The sequence below is a fragment of the Cherax quadricarinatus genome, chromosome 68, assembly GCF_038502225.1.
Source record: "Cherax quadricarinatus isolate ZL_2023a chromosome 68, ASM3850222v1, whole genome shotgun sequence".
In the NCBI taxonomy this organism is placed as follows: domain Eukaryota; kingdom Metazoa; phylum Arthropoda; class Malacostraca; order Decapoda; family Parastacidae; genus Cherax; species Cherax quadricarinatus.
In genome coordinates, this window is record NC_091359.1 from 21,645,289 (window position 1) to 21,659,778 (window position 14,490).

The 14,490-nt window shown below is 40.8% G+C and overlaps 1 protein-coding gene across 5 annotated transcripts in view; it reads right to left on the bottom strand.

Annotated features, from left to right (window-relative positions):
- Positions 1-437: 437 nt before the first annotated feature.
- LOC128697671 (protein arginine N-methyltransferase 1-like) overlaps positions 438-14,490 on the bottom strand; it is a 58,445-nt gene continuing 44,392 nt past the window's right edge. For all 5 annotated transcript variants that reach the window (XM_070099767.1, XM_070099765.1, XM_070099768.1 and 2 more), the window contains one exon: positions 438-1,820. In XM_070099767.1, the coding sequence (XP_069955868.1) occupies positions 667-1,820 (1,154 nt within the window). In that variant the 3' untranslated portion in view covers positions 438-666. The remainder of the gene's footprint in view (positions 1,821-14,490) is intronic.

Genomic DNA, 14,490 nt, shown 5'->3' on the forward strand with positions numbered 1-14,490 from the left:
AAAAATACTAATTACTGAGTATACAGTATTTCTTTTTTTTTTTTTTTTTTTTTGACAAACTGCTGTTTCCCACCAAGGTAGTGACCCACAAAAGAAAAAAACACCTTCACCATCACTCCATCACCGTCTTGCCAGAAGCATACCGCATTACAGCTCATGCCACATTACAGCTCGTTATTATTATAATTATTATTATTGTTATTATTATTAATTTAGGGAACTAGAGCACAGATCCAATTCCCTAGATCAAGTGCCCCTCACCAGCATCAAGGAACCTTGATGCTGGTGAGGTAGAGGTATGCGGGTTGTGGGTTGAGAGGGAAGCTCACTCATAACTCGGATTTTGGCTTGTAACTCAGAGCAAAAAATTGACCAAGCAACAGCTCGTATCTTGAAAAACTCATATGTTGGGGCACTCGTAAGTCAAGGTTCAACTGTACTGCAAATATTAACTGTATTTCACAAGGAGAAAAAATATTTATGCTGAACAGTACAAATCTTAAACAAAACATTGCTTCATATTAAGGCTCCAACGAAGCTTGATAACAAGGATCTTTTGTCATGGACAGTTTATGAAATGACAATGTATCGGAGGGCTAAACATTTTAAGTTTATAAAAGTTAGCAAGTGATGAGAAACAATTTGTTTTTAATGTGCAGTATATACCTATGAGGAATCTGTATCCTCATTTTCCATTTCTTCTTTCTCTAACATCTTGCTAATGATGAGGCACTGTGGTCTTGGGCAGGAACATGGCACTGGATGCTCCTCTGTCTCAGGATCTAACATTTCAACAGTCATGGTATAATGGCGCATATTGTTCTCACACTGAGCTAATGTAATCTTCCAGCCAACTACCTCGTCAGTTTCTACTCTATTATCAAGGCTGGACCGACTTATCTCATCAAAAGTTCCATCTGGCATATTTGGTGTTCTACACTCATCCTGTCCTTCAGGGCAGACACTTTCCTGGTTATCATTCACAATATCAAGTTTCTCTTCCTTATCATGAGATGAATTTCCCACATTCTCAGTGCCAATATTTAAATCTTCATTACAGCCTATGTCTTCTTCACATGTTAATTCCATTTGTTGGTTATTTTCATCTCCATACCCAAGAACAACAACTATTTGTTTCCAGTGTGTAGGTGGACTGAATGGAGAAGTTGAGAGAGTTGTCAATGTTCCAAATGCTTGTCCATCTTCATCATAGTCTATGCCATCAAAATCACATTCAAACCAGAAACAGAGTCCTTGATAACTTCCAGGTTTAGTGATACCAACAAAGGTTGTCTCTTGAAAAAACTTTACATCGTCTTCTGACACCCATCGTAGATTAAACTTTTTAACACAGACTGGGTCTGCTAGCAAATCGGATTCTGGAACAAGACACACTTCTGGCTTGGTCATTTTAGATTTTAAGGCATATTTTTTTACAGCAGACATGTTAAACCCATAAACACTGCCCCAAAAGCTTATTTGTTCTTTATAAAAGGATGTTAATGAGCATGGACAAGCATATATTCTTGCTTCTGATGGAAAGACTGTCCCATCATCTGCAAGAAAGTTATCTCTGGCCCATATTACCGAATTTAACATAGACTCATGTAATAAATAAAAGCCCATCCACTCAGATACAATAACATCCACTTTTTCATTTTCCGGGAGAGATATATCTTCTACTTTAGCATGATACACTTTGATAACATCTCCAAAGCCATTGTCCTCGGCTACTTTCTGAATAACCACGCCTATGCCACTGGCTTCAACAGCATATACTTTTTTGGCACCGGCAGCAGCCATGAACAGTGACAAAATACCTGAAATTATACACATCCTAAGTTCAAAACCATTAAAAATTACAAGGGACAAAATTTTTAATCAAAGTATTAGACAAATGTAAAAGCATCTTTTAGGTATTTAGATCACAGATAGGACAGTGACCAAGTACTTTTTGAAATGATATACAAAGTTCAGAAAATGCTAGGCAAACTACATTATCACTCAAAATGCGCTCTATGCTATAAGAAAATATACAAAAGATTCAAATAATTGTGAACTTTAAGAGCATCCAATAAGTGTATAATACTTTTGAAATAAGCACATCATATCTAATCTATACTGTTTACAATACACATTACAAATTTTAGATATTAATTATTATATGGTACAGGTCCGCCATCACTAATCCGGCAATCAGTCATCCGGTTCCATCAGTAATCCAGCACTAATTTCGGCTAGCAAAATTTCAAATTTCCAAGGTTGCCACACCAACCTGCTGCAACTGTTTGGTGTTGCTACTTGCTGCATAAGTCATTCCAATTTATTTTTCTCCATTTATTGTTATAACCTGCTTACTTTTAGCCCTACCCATGGTTCCAATGAATAAAAGAAATCCTTCTCGTTGTGTAAAGCACATACACCGTACATTGTTCATAAAAAGTAAGGTGGCTTTGAAGCCACTATCAGTTGCCATGAGTTCAGTCTCGTGATGCAGGGGAATATGCTTTATTATTACACTAGTATCAACACTACAGCTTATTTACCTATCACAAATGATCTAATATGACATAATAAACAATGTAAATAACATAAAAACAAGGTAAATACTTCAGAATGAATAATATCTGGCACAATACCGAGCGGTTTGATGGAGGTATGAAGAGGATGTGGGATACAAGTACCACCCTCCTATCCCAGTCTTGGGGGCTTATATCAGAGAAAATGGATTATAGCACAGGGCTGTGATATACACTTGTAATGCACTATAAAACTGAAACAAAAAAGCTATTTTCTCTACATAGATTATCATACATAGCAGCATATGTGTAGAACCTAGGATAACCCAAAAAAAGTCAAAGTGACTTCTTTCCAGTACTTGCCTTGGGCTTGCCATACATGATTTTCGGTAAATTTTTTTTCTCAGTTGTTTGTTGGGCTAACTTACTGAAACTTGGGCAATGTATGATGGAAAGATGCTTCTTAACGTACACCAAAAACGAAAGAAATTGGATGATAAATAACGGAGTTCGCTTCTCAGTCATTAGCTGCCCTTTAGTGGTATATTTTCCTGTGGTTTTTATGGTTGTACAGTAGACCCCTGAATTTTGTGATTAATCCATTCTAGAGAGTCTTCTGAAAGTCAAAATTCACGAATTTTGAAACCATTTTCCCCATAAGAAATAATGTAAATCCAATTAATCCATTCTAGACCCCCAAAAGTATTAACAAAAAATAATTTTTTATAGATTAACCCTTTGACTGTTTCAGTCGTATATATACATCTTATGAGCCAATGTGTTTGACGTATTACACCAAAATTCTAGTGGCTTCAAATCAAGCAAGAGAAAGTTGGTAGGCCCTCATGTGAGAGAATGGGTCTTCATAGACAATGTGTGCAGTATAAAAATAATTGGGGAGCCAGTGGTGCATTGTGGGAATGCCATTTCAGACCTTGTTCAGCATGCCCAATGGTAAGAAAGAAGAACATAAGAAAGAAGGAACACTGAAACAGGCCCACTGGCCTATGCGAGGCAGGTCCAATTCTCCCACTGGCTTAAGCCAATGCCTTGACCTAGTAAGGTCAGACACGTCGCTTAAAGGAGGAGCACTGCATCCGACCTAGTAGCACAAGCTAGTCAGGTCCAACTCACACCCACCCATACCCACTCATGTATTTATCCAACATATTTTTAAAACTACACAACGTCTTAGCGTCTATGACAGTACTTGGGAGTTTGTTCCACTCATCCACAACTCTATTACCAAACCAGTGCTTTCCTATATCCTTCCTGAATCTGAATTTTTCCAATTTAAAGCCATTGCTGCGAGTCATGTGACTCCTGACGAATCTAGGACTCTTCTCTTCCCAAGTGATCACTCTAACACAGATGGAAGTGTCAGTGAAGATGAATTTCATGTTTTTAAGGAGTTTATGACTGAAAGAAATGCCCAGGATACCAGAAGAAAGAAAAAGAAAGAAAGAGAAGGAAAGAGAAAGAAAGAGAAAGAAAGAAAAATAAAGAAAGAATGGTAAGTAGTAATGAAAGAAGTGAGGAGGAAGGCATGGGACCCTATGGGTGTTGACAGGCAGTAATATGTCATTTTGACAACTGCCAGACCCTTACTCAGCACATTTAGGAGTCCACACACACAACACAAGCTTCCAGAAGATAATAATAGCAGTTCTATAAAAGTGTCCACTGACTATATATGTGTACAGTAGGGCCCCACTTATGCGGCAGGTTAGGTTCCAGGCTACCGCCATAAAGCGAAAATCGTCGTAAAGTGGAACACCTTTTTTTCCAATCATAAATGCAAATAAATACTAGACAACAAGTTTTCACTAACATATATTAAGTTAGCAATAGAACTAGGCATTAAAAAACAATAAAAAAGTAAAACACACATATACAGTGGACTCTCAGCTAATGACGGCATCAGCTAACATTAAATCCAGCTAACGATACATTTTAACGCAAAAATTTTGCTTCAGCTAATGCTAAAAAACTCGCCCAACGCGATTCGTTCGAGACTCGTCCACATGTGGCCTGAGCGCACCTCAGTTGTCCCGTGGGTGCCAGTGTTTACAAGCCAGCCAGTGCAGACGCATCCACGCATACAATCGGAACATTTCATATTATCACAGCGTTTTTAGTGATTGTACCTGCAAAATAAGTCACCACGGGCCCCAAGAAAGCTTCTAGTGCCAACCGTGCAGTAAAAAAGGTGAAAATTACTATGGACATGAAGCGGATAAACGAAAAACAGACAGCAGGAGATACCATCTCTCAAGTGATATGTAAAAAGGGTGGGAAATACATACTATCGTACCACAGTCAGCTGCTGCTGCACAATGGTCAGCTGCTGCTGCACCACGGTCAGCTGCTGCTGCACCACAGTCAGCTGCTGCTGCACCACTGTCAGCTGCTGCTGCACCACAATCAGCTGTTGCTGAACCATGGTCAGCTGCTGCTGCACCACAGTCAGCTGCTGCTACACCACGGTCAGCTGTTGCTGCACCAGTCAGCTGTTGCTGAACCATGGTGAGCTGCTGCTGCACCACGGTGAGCTGCTGCTGCACCACGGTGAGCTGCTGCTGCACCACGGTGAGCTGCTGCTGCACCACGGTGAGCTGCTGCTGCACCACGGTGAGCTGCTGCTGCACCACGGTGAGCTGCTGTTGCACCACGGTGAGCTGCTGTTGCACCACAGTCAGCTGCTGCTGCACCACCATCAGCTGTTTGTGACCAATATGACTCGTCCCAAACCTGTCCATCCAGCCCTGCCATCATTGTTTACAAGCCAGGGTGGCTGGTTGCATGCATACATTCGATACATTTTGTATTATTCCATTGTTTATAGTGCTTGTAACTGCTAAATAAGCCACTATGGGCCCAAAGAAAGCTTCTAGTGCCAACCCTGTGGTAAAAAGGGTGAGAAATATGTACTATCATACCACAGTCAGCTGCTGCTGCACCACGGTCAGCTGTTGCTGCACCACAGTCGGCTGTTGCTGCACCACGGTCAGCTGTTGCTGCACCACGGTCAGCTGTTGCTGCACCACGGTCAGCTGTTGCTGCACCACAGTCAGCTGTTGTTGCACCATGGTCAGCTGTTGCTGCACCAGTCAGCTGTTGCTGAACCACGGTCAGCTACTGTTGCACCACGGTCAGCTGCTGCTGCACCACGGTCAGCTGCTGCTGCACTACAGTCAACTGCTGCTACACCACGGTCAGCTGTTGCTGCACCACGGTCAGCTGTTGCTGCACCAGTCAGCTGTTGCTGAACCACGGTGAGCTGCTGTTGCACCACGGTGAGCTGCTGCTGCACCACAGTCAGCTGCTGCTACACCACCGTCATCTGTTGCTGCACCATGGTCAGCTGCTGCTGCACCACGGTCAGCTGCTGCTGCACCATGGTCAGCTGTTGCTGCACCAGTCAGCTGTTGCTGCACCATGGTCAGCTGTTGCTGCACCACGGTCAGCTGATCCTAGTGGCATTAAAAGAAGAAGGGAAGTAACCCCTTAACCCCTTGACTGTCGCAACCCCCAATCCTGAGGTGTCTCCTGGTGTCGCAAAATTTAAAAAAAAAAAAAAAAAAAAAAAAAAACAACAACATGGTGTCTGAGACATAAGACACTCTTACTGATTTTAATGTGTACCTGCATGCCAGTACAGTGTGTAAGTTTATTTAGGTACAGGTATACATAAGTATAATTATATACGAGTATATATAAAATAAGAAATAACTTAAAAACACTTGAAATTTTGGAGTTTCTAGACATAATGGAGACTTAGTGCTTAAGGATCTCACAGAGAATGTAAACAAACCGGGTGGGGCACAGTGACCGTATTAGAAAGTCAGGTGGGTGAGCCGTATAGAGTTTTTTGGTCATAATTTGAAATGACCATATAGGCGGAACACCATAAGCGAAACGCCATAAAGCGGGGCCCTACTGTATATACAGTGGATCCTCGACCAGCGATATTAATCCGTTCCTGAGAGCTCATCGTTAGTCAAAATTATCGTTAGTAGAGTTAATTTTCCCCATAAGAAATAATGGAAATCAAATTAATCCATGCAAGACACCCAAAAGTATTGAAAAAAAAAAAAATTTTACCACATCAAATATTAATTTTAATTCCTGTACATATTTTTCAGCTGCTTTTTGGTCCAAACTGGCAGCCTCACCATGCCTTATCACACTATGTATGCCACTACGATTCTTAAATCTCTCAAACCAACCTTTGCTGGCCTTAAATTCACTCACATCACCACTAGTTGCTGGCATTTTTCTAATTAAATCCTCATGCAACTTCCTAGCCTTTTCACATATGATCGCTTGAGAGATGCTATCTCCTGCTATCTGTTTTTCGTTTATCCACACTAATAACAGTCTTTCAACATCTTCTATCACTTGCGATCTCAGTTTTGAAAACATAGTTGCACCTTTGGCAAGAACAGCTTCCTTGATTGCCGTTTTCTTGGCCACAATAGTAGCGATGGTTGATTGGGGTTTTGTGTACAACCTGGCCAGCTCGGAGACACACACTCCACTTTTATACTTAGCAATGATCTCTTTCTTCATATCCATAGTAATTCTCACCCTTTTTGCTGTAGGGTTGGCACTAGAAGCTTTCTTGGGGCCCATGGTGACTTATTTTGCAGGTGCAATCACTAAAAAGGCTGTGATAATATGAAATGTTCCGACTGTATGCTTGGAAGCGACCGTGGTGGCTAGCTGGCTTGTAAACACTGGCCAGAAGTGGACGCGTCTCAGACGGAACAAATAGTGTTGGTAGAGTTTTTTAGCGCTAGTCGAGGCAAAATTTTTGCGTTAAAATGTATCGCTGGTCGGATTTATCGTTAATAGATGCCATCGTTGGTCGAGGGTCCACTGTATATATATTATAGAAACCAAAAGGAAGGAAGGGAGGAAAGAATAAAGAAAGAATGAAGCAAAAAGAATAAAGAAAGAGAGAAAGAATGAAGAAAGAAATAATGAAGAATGAAAGATAGGTAGGTAGGTAAGTAGGTAGGAATGATGACACATGACCATTTACCTATGATAACTACCTAACACAACTGCCTGCTACTACTTTGAAGAAAACTGCTCAGAAGAGATGTTTTGTCTGTGCACAAAAAAAAAAAAAAAAAAAAAAAAAAAAAAAAAAAAAAAAAAAAAAAAAAAAAAAAAAGCAGAGACACTCGTTTTATGTGTGAGGAGTGTAAAACACCATTGTGCATACACCCATGTTTAAAAGAATTCCACAAGCTGCAGCACTTCTAGGAAAGTGTCCAGTGAGTGTACATTTGTACATATATTATAGAAGAATAGTAATAAACAATTTTTTATATTGTTTGTGTAAACAAGTTTTGTAAACAATATAATGATACTAATGTTTGTGCGATTATTGTGTTACATGCAATGAGTGTACATATGTACACTGCACCTTACTTTGATCTCACAGGCCACATAAGTTATGTGAAAAAATAAAACTATGAAAAAAAAACAAGAAACCTTCGAATGGAAGTAAACCAAAGTTTACCGAGTGAGTGGCATTCGCCGCTATTACTATACACGGCTCATTTTTTGCCAACTTTACTCCTCTATATCTCGGTAAGTACTGATCGCATTTTTTGGGGGGGAGGGGGGCCTTTAAAACAATCAGAAAATTAATCTTAACATTTTGATAAGAATTTGTTTTTTTTAATATTTTTCGACACCTCGGTAATAAAACAACCCTCAAAGCTATAAACTAGGTGAAGTAGAGCTTGATCATAAAGAATGGGAAAAATACTTTGGAGTCATGGTAAGCAAAAATCTAAAGCCAAGGCAGCAGTGCCTAAGTGCACACAACAAGGCTAACAGATTACTAGGATTTATCTAAAGAAGTATAAGTAACAGAAGTCCAAAAGTTATTTAACAGCTCTATACATAAGAACATAAGAATGGAGGAACACTGCAGAAGGCCTACTGGCCCATACAAGGCAGGTCTTTATCAAAACCACCCCTACCCAAAGCTACCTAAGAATTTACCCCAGTACCCAATAACACCAATCAAACCCAGGCCCTCCCACTCATATATTTGTCCAATCTCTTTTTAAAGCCACCCAAGGTCCTAGCCTCGATCACCCTACTTGGAAGATTGTTCCACGCATCCACAACTCTGTTCGAAAACCAGTACTTACCTATGTCCTTTCTAAATCTAAATTTATCCAACTTAAATCCATTATTTCTAAATAAAAATTTATCCAACTTAAATCCATTATTTCTGATTCGACACCCTCAGTACTTTATTAATATCACTTTTGTTTATGCCATCATCCACTTATACACTTCAATGATATCTCCTCTCATTCTATGTCTCCCCAGAGAGTGGAGATTCAAGGCTCTAAGCTATCTTCATATAGGAGATTCCTTATACCGTAAATCATTTTAGTCATTCTTCTCCGTATATTCTCCAATGAGTCTATATCCATCCTGTAGTAAGGAGACCAAAACTGAGCAGCATAATCCAAATGAGGCCTCACTAGTGATGAATAGAGCTGTAAAATAACTTTTGGACTTCTGTTACTTATACAGTAGTCCCCCGACCTACGATATTAATCCGTCCCTGAGAGCCCATCGTAAGACGAAATGATCGTAGGTTGAATTAATTTTCCCCATAAGAAATAATGGAAATCAAATTAATCCGTGCAAGACACCCAAAAGTATGAAAAAAAAATTTTTACCACATGAAATATACATTTTCCTACACACGAAAAGAAGGATACATGTACAATAGAGTAGTACATGCACAATATATATTGCGCATGTACTACTCTACTAAATGAAGAATAAATGACACTTACCTTCATTGAAGATGCAGCAATGACTGATGAAACACTGTGTCCTGGGAGTGCCTTTTTCTCCTGAGTAATGTAGGTCCTGTTTGGCATTTTCTTCCAGAACAGGCCTTATCACACTGTGTATGCCACTACAATTCTTAAATCTCTCAAACCAACCTTTGCTGACCTTAAATTCACCAATATGAGCACTAGTTCCAGGCATTTTTTCCTGTTCACCTGGGTGTTAGTCGACTTGTGTGTGTTGCATCATGGGAGACAAGGTTAAGGACCCAATGGAAATAAGTTAGACAATCCTTGATGACACATGACTTTTTTGGGTTATCCTGGGTGGCTAACCCTCTGGGGTTAATTGTTTCTCGGTATTCTCGATAAGCCACGTCAACAATGGTGCTACAGCAGCAGCAGTAGGTGACGGTGCTACAGCAGAAGCAGCAGCTGACCGTGGTACGATAGTATTTCGATAATATTTCTCACCCTTTTTACCACAGGGGTGGCACTAGAAGCTTTATTTGGGTTCATGGTGGCTTATTTAGCAGTTAGAAGCACTAAAAACACTGGAATAATACAAAATATTCCGAATGTATGAGTGGGAGCAACTGCTCTGGCTTGTAAACATTGGCACACTAACTGAAGGTAGGCCAGCTGAGGCGCGCTCAGGCGGAAAGACATGTGGACGAGTACCAGACGAATGCTGTAGGTCAAGTTTTTCAACGTACATCGGGGTCAAATTTTTACGCTGAAAAGCATCGTAGGTCAGTTTTAACGTAGGTTGGGGACATCGTACGTCAGGGGTCCACTGTACTTCTTGAAATGAATCCTACTAATCTGTTAGCCTTATTGTGCACACTTAGGCACTTCTGTCTTGGCTTTAGATTTCTGCTTTCCATGACTCCTAAGTCTTTTTCACATTCTGTATGATCAAGCTCTACTTTACCTAGTTTATAACTTCGAGGGTTATTTTCATTACCAAGGACTAGTACTTTACACTTTTCCACACTGAACTTCATCTGCCATTTTTCAAACCAAGAAATTAATTCATCCAAATCCACCTGGAGTTCATTGGTATCTTCCTCAGAATGAATTATACAGCCTATTTTTGTATCATCAGCAAATTTACTCATGGCACTTGTAATTCCTTCATCAAGGTCATTAATGTAAATTATGAACAAGAGAGGGCCTACAACTGATTCTTGTGGACCACCACTAGTGACTAATCGCCATTCAGATTTGACCTCATTAACCCTTTCAGGGTTGACAGGCCCTCTCCCAGACTTGTTCTCAGGGTCGAGAAATTAAAAAAAAAAAAAAAAAAAAAAAAAAAAAATTATGAAAAGATAGTTTTTTTCCTAATCATTATAGGCTAAAAATTTTTTTTGCCATCAATACTTACCGAGATATAAAGGCGTGAAGTTGGCAGAAAATGAGCTGGATGTGGTATCACCAACTGCCGATCACCCGGTATTTTTTTTATTTACTTTTTTGTCATTGGCAGCCAACGCCTGCACGTCACCTCTACGAGTGCCAGCGTCAAACCTGGGCATATGCTTACGATTTGCACACACTGTACCATACACATCTGTCATGTTCACTCGCAAAAAATCACTGAGTGAGGGGCTTGTGTACCAGTTACCAGTATATAATACGTATATGCCCCTTACCAAGATATGGTTCCATCATTATTCTAACCACATCACCAGAGATGCCCAATAACTTCCTGGTATTTTGCAATGTATAACTTCCAGTGTACACAATAATATTCAATACAAGACCACTGTAGCAATCACAAAGCACAAACAACTTTATACCAAAGCATTTTCTCTTGCTTGGTATATACTGCTTGAATGACAGTCTACCTTCGAACAGAATCAAAGCCTCATCAATAACAAGCTTCCTGAAGGGATAAAAATACATATAGAATTTCTGTTTCAGATACACAAACACATTCCTAATCTTATATAACCTGTTGTTTCTGTCCGGCCTGGTTTTATCTGAGAAGTGTAGCAAATGCAATAGTAGCACAAATCAATTCACTCATATTATATCACTGAAACCTGGGGTTGCAACCAGGCGGTCTGTTGACCAGTATGATTTGAGGTATAAGCATTATTGTGGCAAAGAAAAGATACATCTCAGCCACGGTTGTCTCCTTCCACTGGTGTAGGCGTGATTTTGGTGAAAGTATTGTTTGTCATGATGTAATCAAGTATCTGTTGCTTTCCCTGAAAATAATTTCCATCAGGGGTTTGTCAAAGAATAACTCGAAACATTCCAGTTCAGTGGCATTGTTCCCAAGTGTACAAGATGGCCGTATTCCACTTTGACTTTCATCAAACTGATGGGGAATGGGAACAAAATTGTCAGCTTTCTGCCAATCCCAGGTGCGGTCTGCTGGTGGGTACTGGATATTGACAGGTGGTTGTGGCTGTGGAGGTTGTGGTTGTGGAAGTTGTGGTTGTGGAGGTTGGTGTGGTGGGTGGGTGGGGGATGGTGGCCTTTGCTGTAGTTCAGCTGAGTCAGCGGCGTGGGTAGCAGCATGGCCCACTGCTGGCGCCTCACGACTGTCACCACCACTACCACCACCACCAGATGCATGCACATTTTTCATTCTAATTGCAATAATATCATCTTCATTTCCACTATCTGTTCCTGTTGTACAGCCACAGGATGTACTCCGAGATGTATTTCTTCCCCTTGGAATAGCATATGGCACACTACGAAGCGCATATACAGTGGACCACCGCATAACGATATTAATCCGTTCCTGAGAGCTCATTGTTATGCAAAATTATCGTTATGAGAATGAATTTTCCCCATAAGAAATAATGGAAATCAAATTAATCCGTGCAAGACACCCCAAAGTATGAAAAAAAAAAATTTACCACATGAAATATTAATTTTAATACACACAAACTGAAAAAGGCATGCACAATTACATGACTTACCTTTCTTGAAGATCTGGTGATGATTGATGGGATGGGAGGAGGAGAGAGTCTTAGTGTTTAGAAGGGGAATCCCCTTCCATTAAGACTTGAGGTGTCAAGTCCTTTTCTGGGGTTACTTCCCTTCTTCTTTTAATGCCACTAGGGCCAGCTTCAGAGCCACTGGACTTCTGTCGCACAACATATCTGTCCATAGTGGCCTGTACCTCTCGTTCCTTTATGACTTCCCTAAAGTGTTTCACAACATTGTCAGTGTAATAGTCACCAGCACGGCTTGCAATAGCTGTGTGAGGGTGATTTTCATCCATGAAGGTTTGCACTTTCAGCCACATTGCACAGATTTCCTTAATCTTTGTAGTAGGCAACTTCTTCAATTTCTCTCTCCCCTCCTCTGAACCAGTTTCCTCAGGTCTGGCCTCTTGCTGTTGAAGTTGATCTAGCAGCTCATCAGTGGTTAGTTCTTCATTGTCCTCCTCCACCAACTCTTCCACATCATCCCCACTAACCTCCAACCCCAAGGACTTTCCCAATGCCACAATGGATTCCTCAACTGGCATACTCCTCTCAGGGTTAGCCTGAAACCCTTCAAAATCCCTTTGGTCTACACATTCTGGCCACAGTTTCTTCCAAGCAGAGTTCAAGGTCCTCTTAGTCACTCCCTCCCAAGCCTTACCTATAAGGTTTACACAATTGAGGATATTAAAGTGCTCTCTCCAAAACTCTCTTAGAGTCAGTTGAGTTTCTGAGGTCACTACAAAGCACCTTTCAAAGAGCTTTTGTGTACAGTTTTTTGAAGTTTGCAATAACCTGCTGGTCCATGGGCTGCAGGAGAGGAGTGGTATTAGGAGGCAAAAACTTCACCTTAATGAAGCTCATGTCCCCATAAAGTCGCTCTGCCACATCTGTAGGATGACCAGGGGCATTGTCTAACACCAGGAGGCACTTAAGGTCTAATTTCTTTTCAGTTAGGTAATCTTTTACATTGGGGGCAAATGCATGGTGTAACCAGTCATAGAAAAAGTCCCTAGTGACCCATGCCTTACTGTTTGCCCTCCACAGCACACACAAATTAGCCTTGAGGATATTCTTTTGCCTGAACGGTCTGGGAGTTTCTGAGTGATACACTAATAAAGGCTTCACTTTGCAATCACCACTAGCATTGGAACACATCAACAGAGTAAGCCTGTCTTTCATAGGCTTATGTCCTGGGAGTGCCTTTTCCTCCTGAGTAATGTAGGTCCTGCTTGGCATTTTCTTCCAAAACAGGCCTGTTTCATCACAATTAAACACTTGTTCAGGTTTCAGTCCTTCACTGTCTATGTACTCTTTGAATTCCTGCACATATTTTTCAGCTGCTTTGTGGTCCAAACTGGCAGCCTCACCATGCCTTATCACACTATGTATGCCACTACACTTCTTAAATCTCTCAAACCAACTTTTGCTGGCCTTAAATTCACTCACATCATCACTAGTTGCAGGCATTTTTTTAATTAAATCCTGATGCAACTTCCTAGCCTTTTCACTTATGATCACTTGAGAGATGCTATCTCCTGCTAGCTGTTTTTCATTTATCCATACCAATAAGAGTCTCTCAACATCTTCCATCACTTGCGATCTCTGTTTCGAAAACACAGTTGAACCTTTGGCAAGAACAGCTTCCTTGATTGCCGTTTTGTTGCCCACAATAGTAGCGATGGTTGATTGGGGTTTATTATACAACCTGGCCAGCTTGGAGACATGCACTCCACTTTCATACTTATCAATGATCTCTTTCTTCATCTCTATAGTAATTCTCACCCTTATTGCTGTAGGGTTGGCACTAGAAGCTTTCTTGGGGCCCATGGTCACTTATTTTGCAGATAAAATCACCAAAAACTCTGTAATAATATGAAATGTTCCGATTGTATGCTTGGATGTTACCGCGGAGGCTGGCTGGTAAACAATGCCACCGGCGGAACATGTGAGGCTGGCTCAGGCCGCACATAGACGCGTCTCGGACGAACAGCGTTGAGCGGGTTTTTTAGCGGTATGCGAGGCAAAATCTTAGCGATAAAATGTATCGGTATGCGGATTTAACGTTATGTAAGGCCAACGGTATGCGGGGGTCCACTGTAGTGTTGTATATACTGATGCTTCACTGGAGAATATTCCACTTCACTCTAACTACTGGAACTGTTTTCAAGAGCTTGGAGTTCA